We start from the raw sequence: 24,173 nt of genomic DNA, 5'->3' as shown, positions 1-24,173 counted from the left end.
ATCCAGCTGTAATCACCTCCATAACCACAACGGTAAAACTATATAAATTCTCGTTAACGAGAATTACGGATTTGTTATAAACACATGTCATGACACGGCGAAACGCGCGAAAACAGGAGTGGGTTTTCCCGTTATTTTCTCCCGACTCCGATGTCCGATTGAGCCTAAATTTCCACAGGACTGTTATTTTATATATACGTTGTGATACACGAAGTGTGGGACTTGGACAATACTGTTTACCGAAAGTGTATAATGGCTTTAAACAAGTATCATTACTTTTGTACTGTGGACACACGAAATGACAGTTCCACACCCTTATTGTGATCCACATTACGTGAAGAGCACGTTTTAAAGATGGCACAAAGTTGTATGTTTCCCCCACCCCCCCCCCACCCCCACCCCCCCCCCCCCCCCCCCCCAAATGAAATGAAAATTAATAAACCATTTGCCTTTCATTTTCCAGGGAAGTCACTAATCAAGTACTGTGTGCGTTACACTGATGATGGCATCACACGCTCCTTATTTGAGCACCAGGTGAGTAAATGATGATGTCATGTATTAATTCCATCGATATTAATTTAATAACATGCTAAATTTAATAACATGCTATGTGTCTTCATAATATTTTATGTTCTGTACAATTGAGACGTTTTTCCAAGGTTGACGTGTTGAGGCAAACAAATGTCCTCTCTAAATGTAACAGAGTGCAAAAACACTTGATGTTTACGGCAAGCGGCTCGCTTTATAGTAAAAGCTGGATAATAACCAATCCGTGCCACATTTAGTACAATGATCAACACAAATATGGCTCAAAATTGCGTGGTATTCGTTTTACCTCGTCGACAAACACGGTCGGCCATTTATGGGAGTCAAAACTTGGACTCCCATAAATGGCCGACAGTGTTCGTTCGCGACGTAAAATGAAAACCGTGCATTTTGGAGTGATACTTGTGTGGATCATTATATTCTACTTGTAAAACATCTTTCTAACCATATGCATTTCATAAGAAACGGTTTCAAACGCTGTTCATAGACCAACTCGACCGATCCAAGGCAACGTGTTCCTTTAAGTTCTGACTAGCTTAGTACTTATGTATTATTTGCCTATCAATTTAAGGGCACGCTGATCCACTCAACCGTATATATTTAATTCGTGTCATAATCCTAATCATAACTCAGTGGTGTTAATTATGTCATTTATCTTTTCCTTGCTAGCTGGCCCATCAAACATCAGGTTCTCAGTCTGATACTTCAAGGTGTGTCAACCCTAACACCAATTGCAGGGATGACGATGACCCACAAGCTATTTTTCAGTCTGATCCTTCAAGGTCTGTCAACCCCAACACCAGTTCCTGGGATGACGATGACCCACAAGCTATTTTTCAGTCTGATCCTTCAAGTTGTGTCAACCCCAACACCAGTTCCTGCGATGACGATGACCCACAAGCTATGTTAGAAACTGCCGAGCTTCACCAAAGCAATGAAGCTGTAGGATGTGAAACAAATGATTCGAGTGAGAAGTGTGCCGTAACAGTCATGCAGACCGATAATGTCGGTGGACAAAGGAAATGGGACAAAAAACACTATTGCTTTTACTGTGATGAGCCTCAGGCCAAGTTACCCCGTCATCTTCAGTCGCGTCACAAAGAGGAGAGGGAAGTTGTAGAGATAGCATCGGAGACCGACGTTAGTGCCCGCAAGAAACTTCTGTTATACATCCGCAATATTGGTAATCACAGACACAATTGCCAAGTCCTTAGAGAGGAAAGGGTGTCCTTATTATAGTATACAGACCAAATCATGAGGCATCTCCACACGCATATGGACCATGCATACATTGTTATGGCTATTACGTGCGTCTTGATCTTTGGCGTCATCAGTGCCCACTTAAGCCTGCGCTCCCTGCACAGACTGATGGTAGCAGTAGGAGAGGTCGTGTTAGGGGGCGAGTAGCTAACAAGAGTGATTTGTTAAAACCACCCCCTGCTGGTGTATCTTTCCAGTTGAACAAGGTTCTTAGTTCTATGAGGAGAGACAATGTTGGTCTGATTGTCAAGAATGATTCTTTGATTCTGGAAGTTGCCAAACGTGAATACCTTAGACTTGGCCACGATGTTACCCAACATGGCTACATTCGGAACAAACTACGAGAACTTGGTCGTCTTGTTATACAACTGAGACAAAACACCCACCAACCAAATGCATCACTGGAAGTATTCGTGCATCCCCGCCATCTGAATGATATCGTCAAGGCTGTTCATGATTTTGCCGGCTTCAGTGAAGGAAAACAGATGTATCACGTTCCATCTCTAGCACTCAAGATTAGACATTCCATCAAGAGATGTGCACTCATACTTCAAGCAAGTGCTTTAGAGTTTAATCTTAGGCAAAAAGCGGAACAGGCCGAACATTTTAGGCAGTTATGTGAAATAAAGTGGCCAGAACTTGTGTCAACGCACGCCCACAGAACACTGTACCAAGGAAAGCGCAACAAACCTGCTGATCTCCCCACAAATGCAGATGTGCTGAAAATCTCATCGTTCCTTCATGAGACTGGCAACAGGGAAGTGCAGCTCCTACGCTCTGCTAAGGGCCATGAAATTACACCAGCTTGGAAGAAATTGAATGAAGTCACACTGTGCCATCTCATTATCTTCAACCGCAGACGACAGGGGGAAGTATCCAAAATGAAACTTGAAGATTTTCAGAAGCGCAGTAGTGCAGCCATTGTGAATGGTGATTGTGTGATGACTGATCTTGAACGACACCTCTGTAAAATGTTCAAAGTCATTGAAATAGTTGGTAAGAAGGGCAGAACTGTTCCTGTGCTTCTTGGTACTGATGTGATGGCGTGGTTGAAGGCTCTGGTCGCAAATAGAAATGCAGCTGGAGTGGCACAAGACAATATATTCTTATTCGCACGAAGTTGTTACGGAGGCTCAGGTCATATACGAGGAAGCGACTGTCTACGAGCATATGCAAATCAGGCGAGCCTTGAGAATGCTGATAGCATGCAGTCTACAAAGCTTCGTAAACATGTAGCGACTGTTTCACAAATTCTGGCCTTGAATGAACATCAGCTTGGAACACTTGCAGACTTCATGGGTCATGATTTGCGGGTCCATCGTGAGTACCGGTTGCCAGACACTGTCCAGAGGGTTACCAAACTGTCTAGACTTTTCCTCAGCTTGGAGAGAGGCAACTTGGTTTCGCAACATGGCAAATCTTTGGAGGAGTTGCATGTTACTGGAGGTAAACAAACCCGTTTTTAACTTGTCTTTCCAAATTAATTCAAACTGTGGTAACTCCCCCCCCCATAACATTCATTCACTGAACAACCCCCCCCCCCCATTCCCCCCCCCCCCCCCCCCAATGGATTGGCCAACATGTTTAGGTGTGTGCGCCAAAAAGCAAGCATACCTAAATGTTACAAGTGCTCTTTGTTTTTGGGGCATGATAACTCGGCCTGTGGCCGTCTAGCCTTGCTCAAGGCAGTCGAATTATTCACTCCGAAAAAAGACCGCCGCTGTATAAAAACCCACCCGTATTCACTGTGCGTAAAACCCACCCGTATTCACTGTGCGTAACATCGCACGACACGATGCCCCGTACACTATCCGCATGCGGAGGCCGTCAGGCCGACAGCCTTGTAGGATCTGTGTTTAAGCCACTGACCTCATTACTATAATAAGCAAGGAGTTCCCACGGTCAGCTCATTACCATAATGCCCGCGAAAGACGAGACATGTTTACCTCACACACCATCACCACGGACGCATGATAGGGTCCAAAGGTCGTGATAAGGGAAGTGCGTGATTGGACGTCAAAATGAATAATTCATTTGCCTCACATCCTGTGTTGTCTGATAGGTCTGACGAACGATATACATATTCATGAGCTGCATACTAGCATATCCTAGGGCCCCCCCAATTTCGTCCACTATTGGAATTTTTTCAATACAACACATTAAAACGGGAAGCTACAGATCCGACAAGGCTGTCGGCCTGACGGCCTCCGCATGCGGTTAGTGGTGTACGAGTGCGATGACTTGTGTGAACAGTATTCGTGCGATGTGACAGTGTGTATACGGGTGGGTCATTCGGTGTGATCGCACACACCATGCACAGGGTATACGGCGGGTGGGATTACAGCTGCGTCTTTTCGGAGCGAATAATGTGACTGCCTTGAGCAAGGCTAGTGGCCGTCATCACCTAACCCCCCCCCCCCCCATTTTGAACATCATTCACTGTACACCCCAAACCCCACACACCCAACCCAACGGATTGGCCCACATTTTTATTTGTGTGCCAGAAAGCAATCAAAGCTAACTGTAGAAGTTTTATTTCTTTTTATTGCAGAAGGCTTCAGCAGCGATGACGACAGCAGTGATTCAGGTGACTCGTGTGACCCAGCTTTGGAGGACAGTGTTGATGACAGTGAGTTTGTATTATATCTCTTGTTCTTGCATATGCTGGTCCTATTCCCTGTTGACCGACCCCCCTTGACCCAAATGCGATAAGATGCCAGACTCCGTTTGTTTCAACAAATTTAAGGTGTCATGCACCACCAAAGTACAGTCATAACCTAAAGTCACTCTGTAGGCACAGCCGAGTGATTAGCCCATCTCGGCAACTCATTTTGTACGGTAGCATGAAACAAGATGGCTGCTTCTTGTCAGGCATTTTCTGCAGGTACCTTTATCGCATTCTTTTGTGCTCAGTTGCGTATTGATTTACTCGAGGAGTAAATGTCACATCGGTAACATGAACATATTTAGGTTATGTATACGCCCCATTTGATTATGTTGACTAATTTACCTCTTCTTTCCTGTGTGTTGTAGGAAGGCCACCAACCCAAACGGATCCAGCTCCAAAAGATCGACAAGTCAAGCATCGACAATTCAAGCGATGCCCCTGGACTGCCCAGGAAAAGAAAGACGTCACCGAGGGCTTGCAGAGATTCTTTTTGCTGAAGAAGATTCCAGGGAAACGTGACATTGAATCGTCCTGTCCTGTGGCATTGCAGACCAGAACTTGGAGAAACATTGAGGACTTTTGTAGAAACACGATGACACTTCAACAAATTTAAGGTCTCATGCACCACCAAAGTACAGTCATAACCTAGAGTGACTCTGTAGGCACAGCCAAATTATTAGTCTAGACCTTTGGCCTGCCCCCCCCCCCCCAAAGAACAAGAAAATACATGTACCACCCCCAACAACATTTCCTAGAAGGCCAGTATACACATTCACATTAGTGAACCTCAAGAAAAAGGATTCATGTGTTATGTCCTCACATCGATAAGTATCATTCGACTTTTGGCAATGTCCTCCATTGGATAGTATGAAAAGTATGTCCTCAATCTGCAGTGTACACATGTATTGGTGTGTGTGTGTGTGTGTTCCGATCGGACGGTTGAGATAATGGTGTACATGTACTTCGGTACATGTCAACGCTGGAAACCGAGCTGTTCTATGTGAATACACACTCGCACATCGAGGACTTTTAGCACAGCGAGGACGTCCTCGCTTTGAAAAATTGTGATAAATGCAGCATTATAGCCAGTTTGGACGCCACTGAGATATCTATGCTTTTGGGACTAATCCTCGGTTTACGTCATTTACGAGAGGAGTATGTGGTGAGTTAACACCATTCTGTTGCCGGTTAGCACTCTTGGATGGTAGCCCACCTTGTTGAGCTGTAATGGCTCCGCTTTTAACATCGGTCTCATCACTGTCACCATTACAGCCCACCTTCGATACATGTTTAAACTTTAAGTTTTCAAAGACGCAAAATGCGAGGTAGTTTGATTGCAAATTTCTCCCATTTAAAAAAGTCCTATACTACTCCAACATACCTCATTTTATTCCTTACATCTGTGGAACTACTAAATAGTTAAATGATTTAGGACATTACCAATTTATGTTTATGCATGTGATTAAGAAATAACCCCTAATAATACGTACCCCAGTTGGAATTCCACAAGTTCATTCGAACCAAAGTCAATTCGTACCTAAGTAAATTCGTACCCGAGTCGATACGTACCCAAGTTCATTCGTAGCCAAGTCAATTCGTACCCGGGTGTACTGATACCCAAGTAAACTCGTACCTGAGTAAAAACAAATTGGTTTGCTACTAATTCAGAATAGAATAAAAACAATCCCTAACCGGTCAAACTCTACTAGAAGCAACTAGTAATATTTGTGTCAATTAAAAAAATGATTATAGTATTTTTTCTGTTACAGACCCTCAACATTTTTTTTCTTCTCTCTCATAATAGTGGTCTTTTCAAAGGGTCTTTCAAGAATTTATTAGTTTTTTTTTACCTAGGCCTTCTACTTTTAAAAAAAAACACCCTCGAGTTTGTCACGCGAGTCACGGCAAATGCACTTAATGCACATGGTTGGCAAAAGCTACCAAAGTATTCTGGGGATGATGTCTACATGGAATGTTAAAAAAGCACCCCAGCCCACTGGAACATACTACTATGCCCCTGAATTTATAAATTTATGTTAGAAAAAGGAATTATTACAGTGTACAATTATGACTTGGCACACTGTCAGCAGATCATGTTGAACTACATGTACCATGTGTACACTGCATACTGCACTGTACAATGTATTCACATCTGCATAATTTAAATAATACCAGGAATGATAAACTTAAAACAAGAACGAACAAAAATATTTGATGAAACTGGGTATTTTAAGACAGTATTCTTAAGTTAGATTTGGAGAGGGGCATCAATAAAGAAATTACTTAACAGATGTACATGTACTCAGCCTAACACAGTCTAATGCCATTAGAACTTGACACCAAAATTGGTTGTTTCTTTAAGATAATATCAACCTACTCTGCCAAGCGTAGTGAGAAAAAAGTCCTTCCCCCAATCACAAAACAATATAATAATTTCTAGTAAGGGTTCTCTCTATGAGTTTGAGTGGTTCTGAAAAGAACTGGTGGTTTCACAACTCTACGTTTCGACCAGTGTTGTTGAACCACCAATTCTTTTCAGAACCGTCCCAACATTACCATGTTTAAGTCAAAGCCTCTTCAGATTCTTAATTTTCCTTTAAATGTTGCTTCAGGTGTTTCTTCCTTTGATGAAAAGATTCAATTTCAAGTTCTAAGTGTTCTGAATGAAATAAATTGTTCTTGTTATGCAGTATCCTGTTTAGCTATTGTATATTTTCTCACTTGTCACGCGAGTCACAAACTTCTGTCACGCGAGTCACGTTGCATTTAACAAATTTTCAATTTTTTAAAAACTTTTTATTTTGTACTTTAGTATAGTACTTCTCTTGTACTTGAAAAAAAAAGTGATCCGGGACTAAAAAGTTTCTCTGAGTTCTCACGAATGGGCAACGGCATACAGGGATACAAGACCTTTCATTTTTTGGCAGTCACGCGAGTCACATTTTTGGAACACCTATAAAAACATGATACCTACACAATTTGTGTTCGTTTTTTATTTTTTATTATAGGGCTCTTTACTAAGTTTATATAAATTGAGTTACATGAGAGCCACGTTTTATAATTTGGAGTATAGATCTTTCAAAAGTTGAAAAACCAGTGAGATTGTCACGCGAGTCACAATGGAATGGCTGATATGCATCGAAATCACTTTCAAACTGTTGAATAAATTGTATTTGTAACTGTAAAAAATGTGTTTTTTACCCCGAATTTACCAACGAACGGAAATATTCGCCATTTTGTCTTTCGACGTACTTGGACGATTCTATTAAACCGCAGGGGGCGAGGTAATTTCTGATGGCTGAGTTTTATGTTTTCGTTTTGGTTTTAGCTGCTGATTTTTTCTTTCCTGTTAGTTACTAAGCCGCCACTCTGGAATTCGGAGTTAAAAGGGGAAACTGAAATATAATATTGTTTTAAACTCCATGAAAGACATTTTTAACAAGAGTAAATACTCATCTTGCATTTTGTATCACCCCTGTGGTATAATAGAATTGGCCAAGTACGTTGAAAAACAACATGGCGGATATTGCCGTTCGTTACTAAATTCGGGGTCACAAACACCTTTTCTACAGTTACAAATACAATTGTTTCCACAGTTTGAAAGTGATTTGGCTGCATATGACTCTTGTGCATATATTTAATGGTTGACTTATGTTAAAATGTTCTGTTAAAGTGCACTTAAACAACATTGTCGTGAGTTGTCGTAAGGGGTCATGAGTTGTCGGTATTTAGTGCGACCCTTATGACATGTTCCACTAAACCGATCGACTTTTGTTCGATGAATAACGTATGTTACATAATTTGTATGTCTTCTTTCTAGTATGAAGAAGGGGACAGCGTAATGGCACTGTGGCCTCCAGACTCGTCATGGTATCCAGCTGTAATCACCTCCATAACCAAAGGTATTTAAACAAGTATCATTACGATATTGTTATGAGTTTTCAGGTAATGTTGATGATGTCAAAACGTCACCTACCGCATTTTGTTATATTGACAGTGTTATTGTGTGAGTAGCTTAAATAAATTATGAGAATTTTTTATAAAAGGTTGAAATAAAAATAATGATAAAACAAAATTCCCTCAAAGCATAATTTTGTCAAACAAAGTATTATTTTTTAATTCTGTGAATGAAGAGTTACTTTTGAGGTAATGATTAAATCGGGCAACTTGTGACTATAGTCGCCTCAAATAACTGCGATTTCGATATTAGTCGCGAAACTTACTCCCTTACTGCCCCGTGACATATTGTTTGCTGAAGGGGCATCTGAAATGATTGAAAGATTGTGTCACTGACGTCTGCATGGTTGTGTTTTGTAAAAGGTTTTTGTGAATAGTCATGAGCGACAAAAGTGGTTATACCAAGCAGGAATTTGATCACAACTACTTTTATAGTACGTAGTCTTAGCCGCACAATTAACCAAGTGAGTTGAATAGCAGTAGTCGCCACTCGACAAGCAATCAAAATTCACAGTTTCTCATGAGTTGTTCGAAAAGATATGGTTGCGACTACATTCCAAAAGATTATATGATTACGTTCCAAGCTACGCAGCTACTGGGCTACGTTTACGCTCCAAGATACGCTTAAGTCTACGTTCCTTCAAGTTGCACTATAATATCAAAAGGTACGTTTTCAAGCCCAGATCAAGCTACGCTTACGTTCCAAGATACGCAGCTACGTTTACGTTCTAAGATACGCAGCTTACATTTCATGCTTACGTTCCAAAAGATATGTCAACGTTCCAAGCTACGCGGCTACTCAGCTGCACTCACATTCCTAGAACTGCTTACGTTCCTTCAAGTTACGCTATAGTATCAAAAGGTACGCTTTCAATCCCATGTGAGGTTACGCTTACGTTTCAAGATACGCAGCTACGTTTATGTTCCAAGATATGCTTACGCTCCAAAAGATATTGTTTTGTTCCAAGCTACGCAGCTACTCAGCTACACCTATACACTCCAAGATACGTTTAGGTTACGCTATAATATCAAAAGGTACGCTTTCAATCCCGAGTCAAGCTATGCTTACGTTCCAAGATCTGCAGCTACGCTTACGTTTCAAAATACGTTCTCAAAAGGAGTAATCAAGGCCCCACACATGTTGCCTAGTGAGGAATGGATGGGTCGATCCACTCGTTGGTTGCTCAAAACAATCTTGATTAGTTTTCCTGACCTTCAAAACAAAATCTTCCACTTAAAGGAACACGTTGCCTTCGGGCTGCGCTTTGTTGGGCGTTTTTGGGCTATGACAAGCGTTTGATGTAAAATGATTACGGTTGGAAAGATGTTAAAAAAGAAGAATATAATGATCTACACAAACATGCCTTAGAAATGCTTCGCTTTTGCTAACTTTCTCGAAACAAAACGCTCCGCCTTTTATGGGAGTCAAGATTTTGACTCCCATAAATGGCCGCCAAATTCACTAGTCTTATTTCCAGTCGCAGCCGTTGAACTATACGACTGAGCAATTATTAACAATTTTACGAACCCCATTTGTATCTGTCTCTTCCTCCATGGTTACTCCAACAACAAAAAACAGTTCATGAACAAAAATAAAAGGGCCTATGTTGAATTAACTTTTTATTAAACTATCTAAGCAGCAAGTTCAGCCCACGTCCCGGGGCCGAGCGGCTGCCGTCCAGCGGGCCATCATCCCCCGCGGCCAAACCTCCCCAGACGCAGTGAACTCCCAGTTCTTGCTCGTACGATGTAGGATTTTAGCGGGGCCAGTCTAGTAATGCAAACACTTTGTACACGAAAGAATGTCTGGTACCCGTATTACTAATAGTGCATGTGATTCTGTAGTCGTGTGTCTCTTTTTGCCTCGGGCCTTTGCAGCAAAAAGACGAGATTATTTAATACTGACTAGCGAGTGGAGTTGAAAATGGACGTGTCATGACCTCCCACACCAAAACTACAGCTAGAGAATTCATCCTCTCAAAAAAACATCTGCTCAGACATGTCAGAGGCGTTTACCGTGTTTACCATGCAATTGCGAGTCACATATACCCCACAGTTCGTTTTTAGATACAAAATTACAGGGACTTTACTTCTCTGTCCTTTCTCTGGGCAACAGGACAGTGGTGTCTATTACTAATACTAGTCCATTGCCATAGGATAGATGTCACTTGTCTTATTTGCCAACATGATCCTTTCGGGGTTATACATTCATTATTTTATAAAATAATGTTTATGTCTATTTTTATGGGGATGTAATTCCTTGACCTTGGTCTTGGACGGTACTATTTGAGGTAGTTCCTGTTTACATTGCTCAGAATCATTTGACAGCAAAATTTACTGTGCGATGCATCTGAACAGGGAGCACATACTTATACTGCAAATGGTAGTTGGCAAGGAAAGCTAAAATAAAGTAATACTCTTGTCCACAAAAATGAAGCTTCCATAGGCCCTTTTCGAAACCACGACTTCGGCTTTGGATTCGGCTTCATTCGTCCTCTTGTCTGAATCCCTGCGCAAAGCACACTCAGTATTGTCCAAACATCTGCGGGGCCAAGCTAGCCCGAGCTGGATCTAAAGCCAAAGTCGTGGTTTTTGAAAAGGGCCAAACAGGTAGACGCAACTTTTTTTGAAGTAGTCATGACTAGTTTTGTAGCACGTTTAACCGAATAGTTGAAAACAATAGTCGCGACTCGACTAATGATTCAATAGTTGGAGTCCGACACTAGTCGCCCAGGCTTACCGCTAATGGTGCCATCCCCCCCCCCCCCCGCCCCCAATACCACCACCACTACTACCAACAGAAGAACTTGTAGCAAAACACAAATCCAGATTTTCCCACCTCTTAAATTTAATTTCCATGTAACTTTCCACATTTTGGCTACAAAATTGTCTGTACAGGTGTGCATAAGACATAAGGTCAGTGCATTATTAGCATTATTGGCAAGTTCTAGAGTTACAATTCACAGCAGTACACGATGTATTTGCAAACATTAATTAAATTTGTCCTTTGTCAAAGAACACTATAGTCCCATGCAGTATCCTTAGTAATAGTTGGTGTATCTCCTCAATATGTATGCATAAAATAATAAACCTGTGACAATTTGGGCTAAATTTGGCAATAAAAGCTGCAAGAAACAGTGAAAGAAAACACCATTGCAGTATAGAAACAAGTCCTTTGACATGCCTCTCATCATGTAGACTTTATCAAGTGAGTTTTATGATCACAAATTAGTAATTACCAACATCTAAGGTATAAAGTCCCTTTAGAGAGACCAATGCCTTAGATCGAGTGATTTGGTTGTAAAATGCATATGGCTAGAAAGGATGTTTTAAAAGTAGAATAGAATGATCAACACAAGTATGACTTGAAATTGGGTGGTTTTCCTTTAAAACTTTTATTTATTCGAACTAACATGGTCTGCTAGTCAACAATATGACTAGTGTTAAAACATCATTCTGACCATGCATTTCATAACAGGCATGTGGTTTGAAATCAAAATATACTTGCAAGGGTTAAGGTTAAAAAATTGAAATGGCACCGTGTTTATCAAACTTGTTGCATCTATAATCTATGTCTCTTTATGAATACAGAATAAAGATATTTCAGATAAATTTATTTGAATACAGATTGTTTATGTTTTTGCATTTTGTTGTTCTAGTGTGTTTTTTGTTACAAAATATCGAAATCTCAAATAATTATACAATAAATATGATGTTTGTAAAAACAATTGGCCATGTACTTCAAATTAAACTTAATCATATGTCGTTGTGATGAAAACAAACTCTGCTCACATCACATTCAATGATTTGTTGACATAAGTAATGTGCAAAAAAAAAAATAAGTTTAAATATTGACATCATGTGTTAATTTAGGAATAAGAATCTACTTGTTGACAACAGGAAATATTGCCATTTGTTAAACATGTTTTGCATAAATCATGTGTACATGAAAGTTGAAACTATCTGGAAATATATCCCTGATTTTACAAACAGTAACTATAGGTAGTGTTACTCTATTTCCAGTACCATTCTGACACAACACATGTTGTGTGTGAAGGCTGGCTGGGTGGCAAAGTCATTTGTTGTGTACATCATGCTCCCCTGGTGTAATGTCATTCCTGTGATGTCGTGCCAACTCTAATGGTGGTCCACAACAAGGTGCCTCAAGATCTTTCCAAATATAAACACCAACATTTTTGAAACAATTAACAAAATACAAATCGGTTATTTGTACATGTATATGGAATATAAAACCCATGCACTTGATGTTGATTCATTAAAGTGACATTTTTGCAAGTTATTATCTCCCTGCAGCCGATTTAACGAAACTTTACGCAACTGCGTGAGTCCACTTGCGCCATGTTAATGGCGCAAGTTGCTCCATAAACGTTGCACAAGTGGACTTACGCAGTTGCGTAAAGTTTTGTGAAATCGGCTGCTGGTCAAACACATGATGTTATTAAAATTTGGGATGTGGCTGTTCAGTGTGAAGTTTTTTGGTAATGCAACGTTGGCGAAGGAGGCTGTTTACAAGTAACTACAATGAATGAAAGCTTAAATTTGTGTTTCCTTATAAAATGTTTGTTAACACATTTACTTTGTTTCCTTTTTTTTTGGGGGGGGGGGGACAGATCAAAATATCACGTAACAAAACTGGACTGCTTTGTCAGTACATGTGTATATTGTTATACATGCACATGTAGGTACTGAACAAGTATGCCATTGACAGTATGAAATAATCAGTCTCTTACTGCCAAGTTTGAGAAGCATTCATCCGGCCTTTGTTTGCAGCATGACCTCTCCTGTTGTGTTGGCATCTCCCTACAGTTGGTACAAACACAGCAGCTTGGCAAGAGCTTTGCGGAGGTGGATGATGTGGACTTGGAGGTGCCGGGTTTAAAGAGGTCTCCAAGATGTTTACGCCAAGTCCTGGCATCTGCTCACATAGTACCTTCAACAAGAAATTGATAACCATTGATATAACTTATTAGTTCTCGACAATTTTATTTTTTATTGTTTGAAAGGTCACACTTCTTTGAAAGAATTCGGGTTGCCATGGGTACGAAGCGACTTGGGTACAATATTTTGGGTAAACTGTTAAAAACATACAAAAAACATTTAATAAATCTGTACTATTTGTAAAATGTACTTCTACAATTTTTACAAAAGCCCTCCCCTTCCCAGCCAGATAAACGACTCTTTTAATTGTAGCATCAAAGTAAATTAGGGTAAATTATGCCAAGTCATTAGTACGCTGGACACTCGACTCAAATCACCACCCCCCAGCTATGCACCGAGTGAATAGATCTACAAAATTACATGTAAACTCGTCGTAGTACATGTACGTACTCTCACAACTCGGTGCTGCGGCTGTCATGGCTGTGATTTACGTGTCATGTCCTCAATTAATAATAACTAACATTGCATTGGATATAAACAATCACGGTCCGTTCTCTCTCTCTCGTCGGCTAGTCCATGTCCCACTACATTATTCTTACCCTGATTGGCGAGGTGTCCGTTCCTTCTTTTTGGACGTGTCTTCAATCATCTCTTTGCGTAGAGCATTGAGCTGAATCTGTGTTTTTCGGTGATCCATTTTGACAGCAAAATGGTGTGTTTACATTTCACACAACGTCGCGAGGTAGAGAACGGTATGTTACCTCGTGTTCTTCTGGTAGGTTTACCAGGCCATTGCCTATGGCGCCAGCCTAACTGCTGTTCATCGCAATTGGTGCAAGATATGTGAACAGATTTCCTATGGTACATGTACGAGTAGGATTCTACTCTACTCTACTCACTATATAACTGGTACTCTTCACATCGCTGTGTTAAATCAATGCAAAAATAACTGAGTACCAGCATACACCATACCATACACATACACACATACATAATGTACATTACATGTACACTGCATGCTCATGTCCCTCTACCATACACATACACACATACATAATGTACATTACATGTACACTCATGCACAGAGGTCAATGAGTAGTGTAGAATCCTACTTCGCCTGTGTGGTAAAATTTTTGTTAACATATCTTGCAGGGTATAGTTCATCGCGCATAAACGGACGATCGTTTTGACGGCTTGAAAAACGTATATATTTCGCGGGACATGTTTCGGGGTCAGAGGTCAGTGTTTGTTTTTTTAATTACCATTCACTAATTATAGCACATTAAATGTGTTTTATTGCAAGAACAACTCTTAATAAGTATATAGAACATCCTCAAACGTGAAATTTCGTGAAATCTGAAGGCAACGTGTTCCTTTAACACACCCCATGACATGAGTGACCCCATGCTTACACAAACTTAAGACATAAATTGAAGAAAAAAAAATTGGAGGTGTGGGGGGGGGGGGGGCTGGAGGTCATGCAAGTGGTATTAAATGTTACTTGGTGTACCTAGTATAAAATGTATGTTCAATTAACACATGGTTTAATCAACGTGTAGGGGATTGTAGCACACTGGACATTGTACATAGTTATTTTTTTTCTGCGTTGTTGGGCTTGTCTGAACCCAGTGGGTTTCAACAACGGTCTTGAGTATAGATGTCATTTTCATTACATAGATGTCATTTTCAATCGCCTCGCAGGCCAAATTTCTGCCAAAAATTAATAAAGAGTTGGAATTTGTTTGTGTTTAAATGAAGGAGCTATAGAAATCCAAAAGAATAATTCGAGGCCAAAACTATAAAAATATTTGTTACATAAAATATTAATTTTAAAAACATCTTTAAAAAACAAATTATGTAAACACTTCCAGCCTTTTTAATGTTTATATGTTGTAAATTCTTGTTGTAGGCCTTTATATTTTAAACTTAGTTCATCCCAAATCAGATCAAAACCCATCCCAAATAAGTTGTTAATGTGTCACTGAATTTACACATTTTTTCTCATTATAAAAGTTTGAATGCTATTTGAGTAATGTTTAATAGTTAGATGCACTCACCCTAAATTTAATATTTTTTGATTAAAAAATCGTCCTCCATAAACCTTGAACTTGACACTGCTGGTTAATTTCGATTCTTTAGAAGGAATCGATTAGTTCATCCCTTACAGTCGAATAAATTACCACGCAACGCTGAAAGAATAGTACTCGTGAGTGTCGACCCTAAAACCACCCGTTATGCATTATAATCGATACTTTCAGTGGCGACAAAATCGTCAGAAAACCCCCCTACAATATCGACGAAATCTTGATTAAAAAAGTTTTGCCCAGTTGTGAGTAAGTCATTTATATTTAGGACAGACCCATACTGGTATTTGTATGAATGATTTGTTTGACAAAACCCCGCTGGGATACTAAGTGACGTTATACGTTGTGTACAGAATTGTTACTAAACTAAAAAAGACGTAACACATTTGCCGGTCTGATCGTTCTTTTATTGACTTTGTTTCTTGTTGGTGTCAAAAAATACTTTGTGGGCTGTACGTTGGGGGTATATAACATATTATAATATCCCCTTATGCAGCGAACAACGCTTTGTTTTTAATAAAGGCATTTTTAATAAAACGCCATTTTAAACGGGGTTTGTTTACGCGGGGTCCGCTTGTGTGACTGTGCGCACGCGCAAAATCCGGGCCCTTTGTGGAAACTAGGAGCAAGTTCGAGTGCGCACATTTAGTCCACCATTGGTCGACCACAGACTAGCAACGCACATGCGAAATGACGTACTCGCCCGAACGACTCGGAGCAAGTCTAGTCAACCTTCCACCTTTTCTCTAAAGTGTCACTGGTTCCCCTCTGCGCTTATGTTAGAATGGAACATGCTGTTGGGACCAGTGAAGAAACCATGGTCTCGAGGCTGGTTCCAAATGGTCGACCACAGTAGTCAACCAATGGTCGTCCAGCCTGGGTTCGAGTCAAAATGGTCAACCTTTAGTTAACCATTGTGCACACTCGAACTTGCTCTAAGCTGACGCGTTTACAGCGACAACAGAACATACGTGGTGTATCTGTGTGATTACTCTTCGCTCGATGGGCAAACGTATCATGCACTGTCGGTCATTGGTTAATAATGCGCAGTCCCATCATGCATCACACTCACACTGCGCCATATGCACTGTACACATGACGTACTTCCTGAACAAGAATCTGTGCAAGCGATTAGCCAATCCCAGCGGTCCTGGATCCTGGATAGACTGGCCGCTGGGGCCGAGCGAATGATGACACAAGAGGGCGCGCTAACATCAACCACGAACCGCAAAGTAATGTCTGTGGGTAAAGTGGGTGCGTTCGTTTAGCTTTTCTGGGTCGACCCCGGTCTGCCCCGACGTTCAAATAGCTTTGACTGGGCTCACCGGGGTCAGCCCCCAGTGCTCTGCTTGTGGAGTGGGTCACTTGGGGTTGAACTGAGGTGCATGCCGTCACCACGAGAGGGCGAGACGGGGCTCACCCGCGAGCACAGCAGGGTCGACGCAGGGGAAGCTAAACGAACGCACCCTATATGGGTGCATTCGATTAGCTTCCCTGGGTCGACCCCGATGTGGCGTATTTTTTTTTTTCCAGGACGAACGTGGGCACACAATTACCCCACGTTCGTCCTGGAACCTGGAAAAAAACAGACACATCATCACGTGAGCCTTATCCCGTGGTGACGTCAGTGCACCTCGGGCCACCCCAAGAGCCCCGCTTGTGGATAGGGTCAATTGGGGCTGACCCGAGGTGCACTGACGTCACGACGAGAAGGCTCCTCCTCACGTGATGATGCGTCTGTTTTTTTCCAGGTGGAGCGTGGGTAAACATCTGCACACGTGCGTACTGGAAAACAAAATAGGCGACTTTTCCAGGACGAACGTGGGGTAATTGTGTGCCCACGTTCGTCCTGCCTGGAAAAAAGTAAAAGAAAAAAAAAACGCCACACCGGGGTCTACCCGGGGAAGCTAAACGAACGCACCCATCATTGACATCTGACGTCACACTTCGAGATTCGTGAATAACGCCAGAGACAAGCATCAAAAAATTTTTTGACCTCAGTCATTTCACATAGAGAACCGCAGTCAAATTCTTTTGCGGACTTGAGAGTAGTGTACTGTTTGGGCAGCTAGCTCATGTCACTGCACTTTTATCAAAATGATATAATTATATCCAATGGATACACTGGATCTAGCGGCCGCGGCCCCTGTAAGGATAAAGACAGGGGCCCAGTCTAAGGGTGCACCCCATGCCACCAATAATCTCCCATAGCACACAGTAAATAGGACCATTATTTCAGGGCCTCATATGTCATCCAAAATACCTCAAGCTGGAAGTCAACAACCCCCAGGTCACAATAAATATAATGGGCAACAATTTTACACTGAAACACTTTCTGGGGGCTCTCAAATCTGTCTAATATAGAATATTTTCAGGGCCTAGAGCTCATTAATATTTTGTAGGCCCTGAAAATATTCTATATTAGACAGATTTGAGAGCCCCCAGAAAGTGTTTCAGTGTAAAAATGTTGCCCAAATTGTGACCTGGGGGTTGTTGACTTCCAGCTTGAGGTATTTTGAAGGACAAGGCCCTGAAATAAATGGTCCTATTTGCGTAGAGGTGTAGGGACATTTTTCAAGATTGATGCTCGGACGTTTGGAAAATTAGACCTGTGAATGGGTGTTTTTACTTGGAGGGAGAATAACTCGACGGGCCCCGGGACTCCCCATATAAAATTGAACGGAGAATAAAAGTTCAAGAGTCAATCAATAATTTTCCCTTTCAAGTTAAAAGCCGTGAGAATTTTAAGTATTTTTCGTGTATTTTTGAATATTTAGCATTGTTCACTGTGTGCTATGGGAGATTATTTGGTGGGGTGCACCCATGCCACAGACATAAAGAACCTAAGGTTCTTTACGTCTGTGGGTGCACCCCTAAGTAAAAGCCAGGCTGCAAACAGCGCCCTCAAGAGGCAATAATCCAAGAAAGCAATATGTTTGAGTTGTCACGAAGATCGTGACGTCTCACTTCGAGGCTCGTGAATGAGCTCATTCATTTCACAGAGATAAGCAGTCAAATTCTATTGCGGACGTGACAGCTGTGTCCTGTTTGGGCATCTATGGAAAGTTCATTTCACAGCACGTTATCATTGTACCCAACGGAATCACTGGAGCTGCAGTGACCTACCTGTCTTGTCCTTGCGGAAATAGACAGCTATAGGGCCTGCAGTCTGAGTTTAAGTGTGCACTTTTAACAAAAACAAGAAGAGAGGAAAAGAAAACATTGAATAATGAAATGAAAGCAAACACAACTGCACTTACTGTTTTTAATATTATTCATCACTAAGATCAACCTTTTGTACACATTGATACTAACAGCTCTGTTTAAATTTGTTTTTGTATCCTCTCTCTCTAAAAAACACATTCCTTGGAAGGTGATTGTTTCTCATGAATGTCACTTTACATTATCAAGCTGCAGTGCTTCTTCCCCAAGTACACACAAAACTCATGGTAACAACAACATTGTTATGTACCAATTTAACCTACTCAAATACACGACTGGTCCATCGCAAATTTTCAGTTGCATTTTTATACACTTATCCACAACTTTCGTCAAGTTTTGCATAGATCGTGAACGTTTTGATATGTTTGAAGAGTAGGGCTTATGTCATCATACGGTATATTTGATGGGTAATACCAAAGGCTGCCTTAAACTTCACTCTGCTGATTTTTTTTTCTTTTCTTTTTTTCTCTCAGATGGAATTGACATCTCGAAAACGGTGACGCCATGGTACATAGTTGTCGTCACATGATTTAGGTTGAGAATTTGTCTTGTGCATTGTTTTACGGTTTTATTATGTTCTATTTGTACACGTCCCAGGTGTTTCCTGCGTTATTTTCCCGTTACTCGTTCACAATAACCATTGAACTATTAGCCTTGCTCAAGGCAGTCGAATTATTCACTCCGAAAAAAGACCGCCGCTGTATAAAAACCCACCCGTATTCACTGTGCGTAAAACCCACCCGTATTCACTGTGCGTAACATCGCACGACACGATGCCCCCGTACACTATCCGCATGCGGAGGCCGTCAGGCCGACAGCCTTGTAGGATCTGTGTTGAAGCCACTGACCTCATTACTATAATAAGCGAAGAGTTCCCACGGTCAGCTCATTACCATAATGCCCGCGAAAGACGAGACATGTTTACCTCACACACCACCACCACAGACGCATGATAGGGTCCAAAGGTCGTGATAAGGGAAGTGCGTGATTGGACGTCAAAATGAATAATTCATTTGCCTCGCATCCTGTGTTGTCTGATAGGTCTGACGAACGATATACATATTCATGAGCTGCATACTAGCATATCCTCGAGCCCCCCCAATTTCGTCCACTATTGGAATTTTTTCAATACAACACATTAAAACGGGAAGATACAGATCCGACAAGGCTGTCGGCCTGACGGCCTCCGCATGCGGTTAGTGGTGTACGAGTGCGATGACTTGTGTGAACAGTATTCGTGCGATGTGACAGTGTGTATACGGGTTGGTCATTCGGTGTGATCGCACACACCATGCACAGGGTATACGGCCGGTGGGTTTACAGCTGCGTCTTTTCGGAGCGAATAATGCGACTGCCTTGAGCAAGGCTATTGAACTATAAGTTATTTCCGCCAACGTTCGACCACTTGACACAAGTTCGACAGATACTAGAAAATATTTATAATTAATTGACATCAGGAAAACGTAACAATAACACGAAACTAGTGTTTTGTATATCCTATGTATTTTTTAACCAAAATGGCGAAACAGTCGGACAAAAATATATTGGAAAATCTATTGCTGTTGAAATTAAAAAAAATATGAATAACTTTCAATGGCAAAAAAGAAACAGTTTCGTATAATCGATCACGTTGAGCTGCGAATACCGTAATTCTGTAGGCACACTGCCAAATAAACATGGTTTGAATTTTAGTTTAGGAATTGGTAATCAGGTGAAAGTGGATTCTAAAATGACACAACATAAAGACACGGGACACTTTTGGTAATTGTCAAAGACCAGTCTTTTCACTTGGTGTATCTCAACATTTGCACAAAATAACAAACCTGTGAAAATTTGAGCTCAATTGGTCATCGAAGTTGCGAGATAACTATGAAAAAAAAAAAACCTTGTCACACGAAGTTGTGTGCTTTCAGATTCTTGATTTCATGACCTCAAAATCTAAATCTGAGGTTTTGAAATCAAATTCGTGGAAAACTACGTTACCTCAGAGGGAGCCGTTTCTCACAATGTTTTCTATTATCAACAGCTCTCCATTGCTTGTTAACAAGTAAGTTTTTATGCTAACAATTATTGTGAGTAATTACCAATAGTGTGCAGTGCCTTTAAAGCTGTCGTAGGGATTAAAAATCGCTTCCAGTGCTGACCGTTGTCAGCTTGTTTCTCCACTGTCTTAAAAGTTGATTCGAGTTTGAGGGGCATCAAGAAAAAAAAACTCTGCCAGAATTATGTGTGTAAACACTCTCATTTTCCAGTCACTTCAAGGAAATTCACCGGAAATTCACGACAGACATCATCAGTCGACATCTACCGTCACGTAGCCTTCGTTCAAGCAGCGCCCTGCAACTGACTGTTCCCCGCACCAGTCACTCTTGGGGAGATCGGTCCTTTTCACATGCTGCTCCCATCTACCCCTTGAAATTCGTCAGTCTTCTTCATTGTCTGTAATTAAATCCTGCTTAAAAACCCACCTGTTTTCCTCACGTTTTTGTGATTAATTTGTTGTTCTTTTCTTTTTGTTCGTGCGCCATGAGCGTCAGTCATGGCGGATACCGGCGCCTTTTAAGTTGTCATTATTATCATTTATTATTAAACCAGTATGCCATTGTTAATGGTAAGTTATTTTTTTAAATGAAACTTCCTTAACACATATAGACCTAAATTAAATATACACATGGTAATTTACTAAAAAAAATTGTTAGCATAAAAACTTACTTAGTAACGAGCAATGGAGAGCTGTTGGTAGTATAAAACATTGTGAGAAACGGCTCCCTCTGAGAAGTAACGTCGTTTTTCGGAAAGAAGTAATTTCTCACTAATTTGAATTTGTAACTCGAGACCTTAGCTGAATTCAAGCATCTGAAAGCACACAACTTGTGTGACAAGGGTGTTTTTTTCCTTTCATTATTCTCTCGCAACTTCGACGACCAATTAAGTTCAAATTCTCACTTATTTGTTATTTTATGCATAGGCGTAATTATGTCGAGTAGCCTACACCAAGTGAGAAGACTGGTGTTTGACAATTATGGTGTCCAGTGCCTTTGAGGGGCTCCGTGGAATTGTCATTTTCAACATATTTTAAAACATGATCACGTAGTAAGTTCAGAAAGAATGGCCTACCATAGTACACAGGAAGGAGTTGGAGTGTAAGTGTTATTATCTCTTAAGAGTCAGGTCAGGTAAATAATTGACATAGTTGCTCACGGTCAAAAAATGATTTTTTTTATACTTTGTGGGTGGAAGGGCCTTGAGGTGCAAGTAAACAAAATTGCATTTTCAATTCTATATATAGCCCGTTGCCATTGTTACGGCTCATTTGTTTTTTTTGGCCATTTTAGGCCGATTTGGGGGTCTGAAAAACTGGTTTTTAGCTCGTATTTACAACTCCACCCCACCAAAATGCAACATTATTTCAGAAAACCTTTTGTATCACTACAAAGTATCATCCTTGGCCTTCCTTGAGAAAAAAAAATTATTGCTTTAAATATCACCCATGTGCTATTTTTGCATCATGCATTACAGTATGTTTTTAGAACTTGGAAAATTGGCCTTTTTACCCTATTTTTGGACCCAAAAAGGTCAACTTGCCAGGGGGCTCAGAAAATTTTCCTTTCGGCTGTGATTAGGGCCAACATTGATCTTTCCATATCTGGTGTCAAAAAATTGGGCAATTGTATCCTGTTGTGACAGTGCTGCCTCAAAACTAGACTTTTTTCCCAAAAACGTGAAAAATGCCTTTTTAAGGGTCTTTTCACATAATATCGACATACGTGTCCACGGTAAAAACAAAAAGGAATATTTTTCTTATACTTTGTGGATGGTAGGGACTTGGGGTCCAAATAAACAACATTTACATTTCAAATCATAATATAACACGTTGCCATGGTAACAGTTCATTTGTGTTTAGGCCACTTTAGACCGTTCTTGGGGTATGAAAAACTGTTTTTTTAGTTAATATTTACAACTCCACCCCACCAAAAAACAAAAAATTTTCATAAAACCTTTTACATCACTACAAAGTATCATCCTTGGCTTTACTTGAGACAAAAAAATATTGCTATAAATTTCACCCTTGTGGTATTTTAAGAACGTGCAAAATCAACATTTTTACCATATTTTTTGCCCTCAAAATTTCATTTTTTTCAGGGGTCTCAGAATATTTTCCTTTCGGTTTTGATCAGGGCCAAAATTTGTCTTTTTTATTTCTGGTAAGAAAAACTTGGGCAAGTGTATCCTGATGTTAACAGTACTGTCTAAAAAATAGACTTTTTTCCCCACACAGAAAAATGCATTTTGAATTGTTTTTTCTTCATATTGAATTTCTAACATTAAAAAGTAATAGTTCTATCAATCTTGCAGCTTTACCTAAGCACTAGTGGATTACCAAACATTGATCAGGAACTGTTGATGACCTTAGTTTTGCAATTTGCCCGGCCCAGCCCCAATCATATTTCTTGACATTGCATAAAACAATGTTTTGTGAATAGCGCCTCTTTTTTTGAAAGTGTTCCCTTTCGGTTGTTGTTGGTGTTTTCATGTCTTCTGGGTAGAAACACTGTTTTTATTGTATCCTGTTGTGACTGATCATGCCTTAAGTATAGTAATTTTTCCAAAAACAATGCATGCTTGTTAAAAATCTGGCACTGTTTCCATGCCCTATGAGTAATGAATACAAAGTTTTTATTTAAACATAATGGTATCCAACCAAACAACCAATGCTTTGCCACTGAGAGTTCTTGATTTGGCTACTTTACCTATTGTACAGGTATGATTCCCATTGCAAGTAGAGTGCGATGAGCATTCTCCACAAGTTGTCTTTAATACAGGGCCTACTCTCCTTGGTCCCTGCCTGCTACCAAATGTAAAACTTTTCATAGAGATAGAGATCATAAACATATAGTTTCTGTGCTTGAGGCAGATGGTTTGGAGCATCCAATCATGTCCAACACAAATGTGGGAAATTAAAAAGCCCGCTTAAAAGTGTTGGAAAAGTTTGGCAAGATCTTATTATAAGATTTAGGTCATCAACAAGTCCTGATCAATGTTTGGTAATGCACTAAGCCTACAGAGTGCTTATGAAAAGCTTCCAGATTGATGGAATTATTACTAACTTCTTCATGTTATAAATTCAAAATGAAGCAAATATTTCAAAATGCATTTCTCTATGTTTTCGGGGAAAAGGGTCTATTTTTGAGGCAGTTCTGTTACATCAGGATACAATTGCCCGAGTTTTTCTTACCAGAAATAAAAAGACAAATTTTGGTCCTGATCAAAACCGAAAGGAAAATATTCTGAGACCCCTGAAAAAAAATGAAATTTTGATGGCAAAAAATATGGTAAAAATGTTGATTTTGCAAGTTCTAAAAACATACTCTTATGCACGTTCTTAAAATAGCACAAGGGTGAAATTTATAGCAATATTTTTTTGTCTCAAGTAAAGCCAAGGATGATAATTTGTTGTTATGTAAAGGTTTTATGAAATATTTTTGTTTTTTGGTGGGGTGGAGTTGTAAATATTAAAAAAAAAAACCAGTTTTTCA

At 40.3% G+C, this 24,173-nt stretch overlaps 1 protein-coding gene and 1 long non-coding RNA gene across 3 annotated transcripts; one reads left to right on the top strand and one right to left on the bottom strand.

Moving 5' to 3' along the window:
* Nucleotides 1–1,271: 1,271 nt before the first annotated feature.
* LOC139951752 (uncharacterized) lies at nucleotides 1,272–11,617 on the top strand. Of its 2 annotated transcripts, none has more exons than XM_071950820.1 (4): nucleotides 1,272–3,252; nucleotides 4,361–4,435; nucleotides 4,840–5,088; nucleotides 8,295–11,617. In XM_071950820.1, exons 1-3 carry the CDS (start codon nucleotides 2,025–2,027, stop codon nucleotides 5,085–5,087), a joined length of 1,551 nt encoding a protein of 516 aa, XP_071806921.1. In that variant the 5' UTR covers nucleotides 1,272–2,024; the 3' UTR covers nucleotide 5,088; nucleotides 8,295–11,617. The 2 variants fall into 2 exon arrangements, with proteins under 2 accessions (XP_071806921.1, XP_071806920.1); XM_071950819.1 differs by having other exon boundaries at nucleotides 4,358–4,435.
* A 400-nt stretch (nucleotides 11,618–12,017) lies between these two features.
* On the bottom strand, nucleotides 12,018–16,439 carry LOC139951764 (uncharacterized). The gene is made up of 3 exons (XR_011787839.1): nucleotides 13,930–16,439; nucleotides 13,183–13,382; nucleotides 12,018–12,601 (listed from the first exon to the last, which is right to left on the bottom strand). It is a non-coding gene; the product is annotated as an uncharacterized lncRNA (long non-coding RNA).
* Nucleotides 16,440–24,173: the final 7,734 nt, after the last annotated feature.

The sequence above is a fragment of the Asterias amurensis genome, chromosome 19 (genome assembly GCF_032118995.1).
Source record: "Asterias amurensis chromosome 19, ASM3211899v1".
Taxonomy (NCBI): Eukaryota; Metazoa; Echinodermata; class Asteroidea; order Forcipulatida; family Asteriidae; genus Asterias; species Asterias amurensis.
This window is presented reverse-complemented; position numbering and strand designations above follow the sequence as displayed.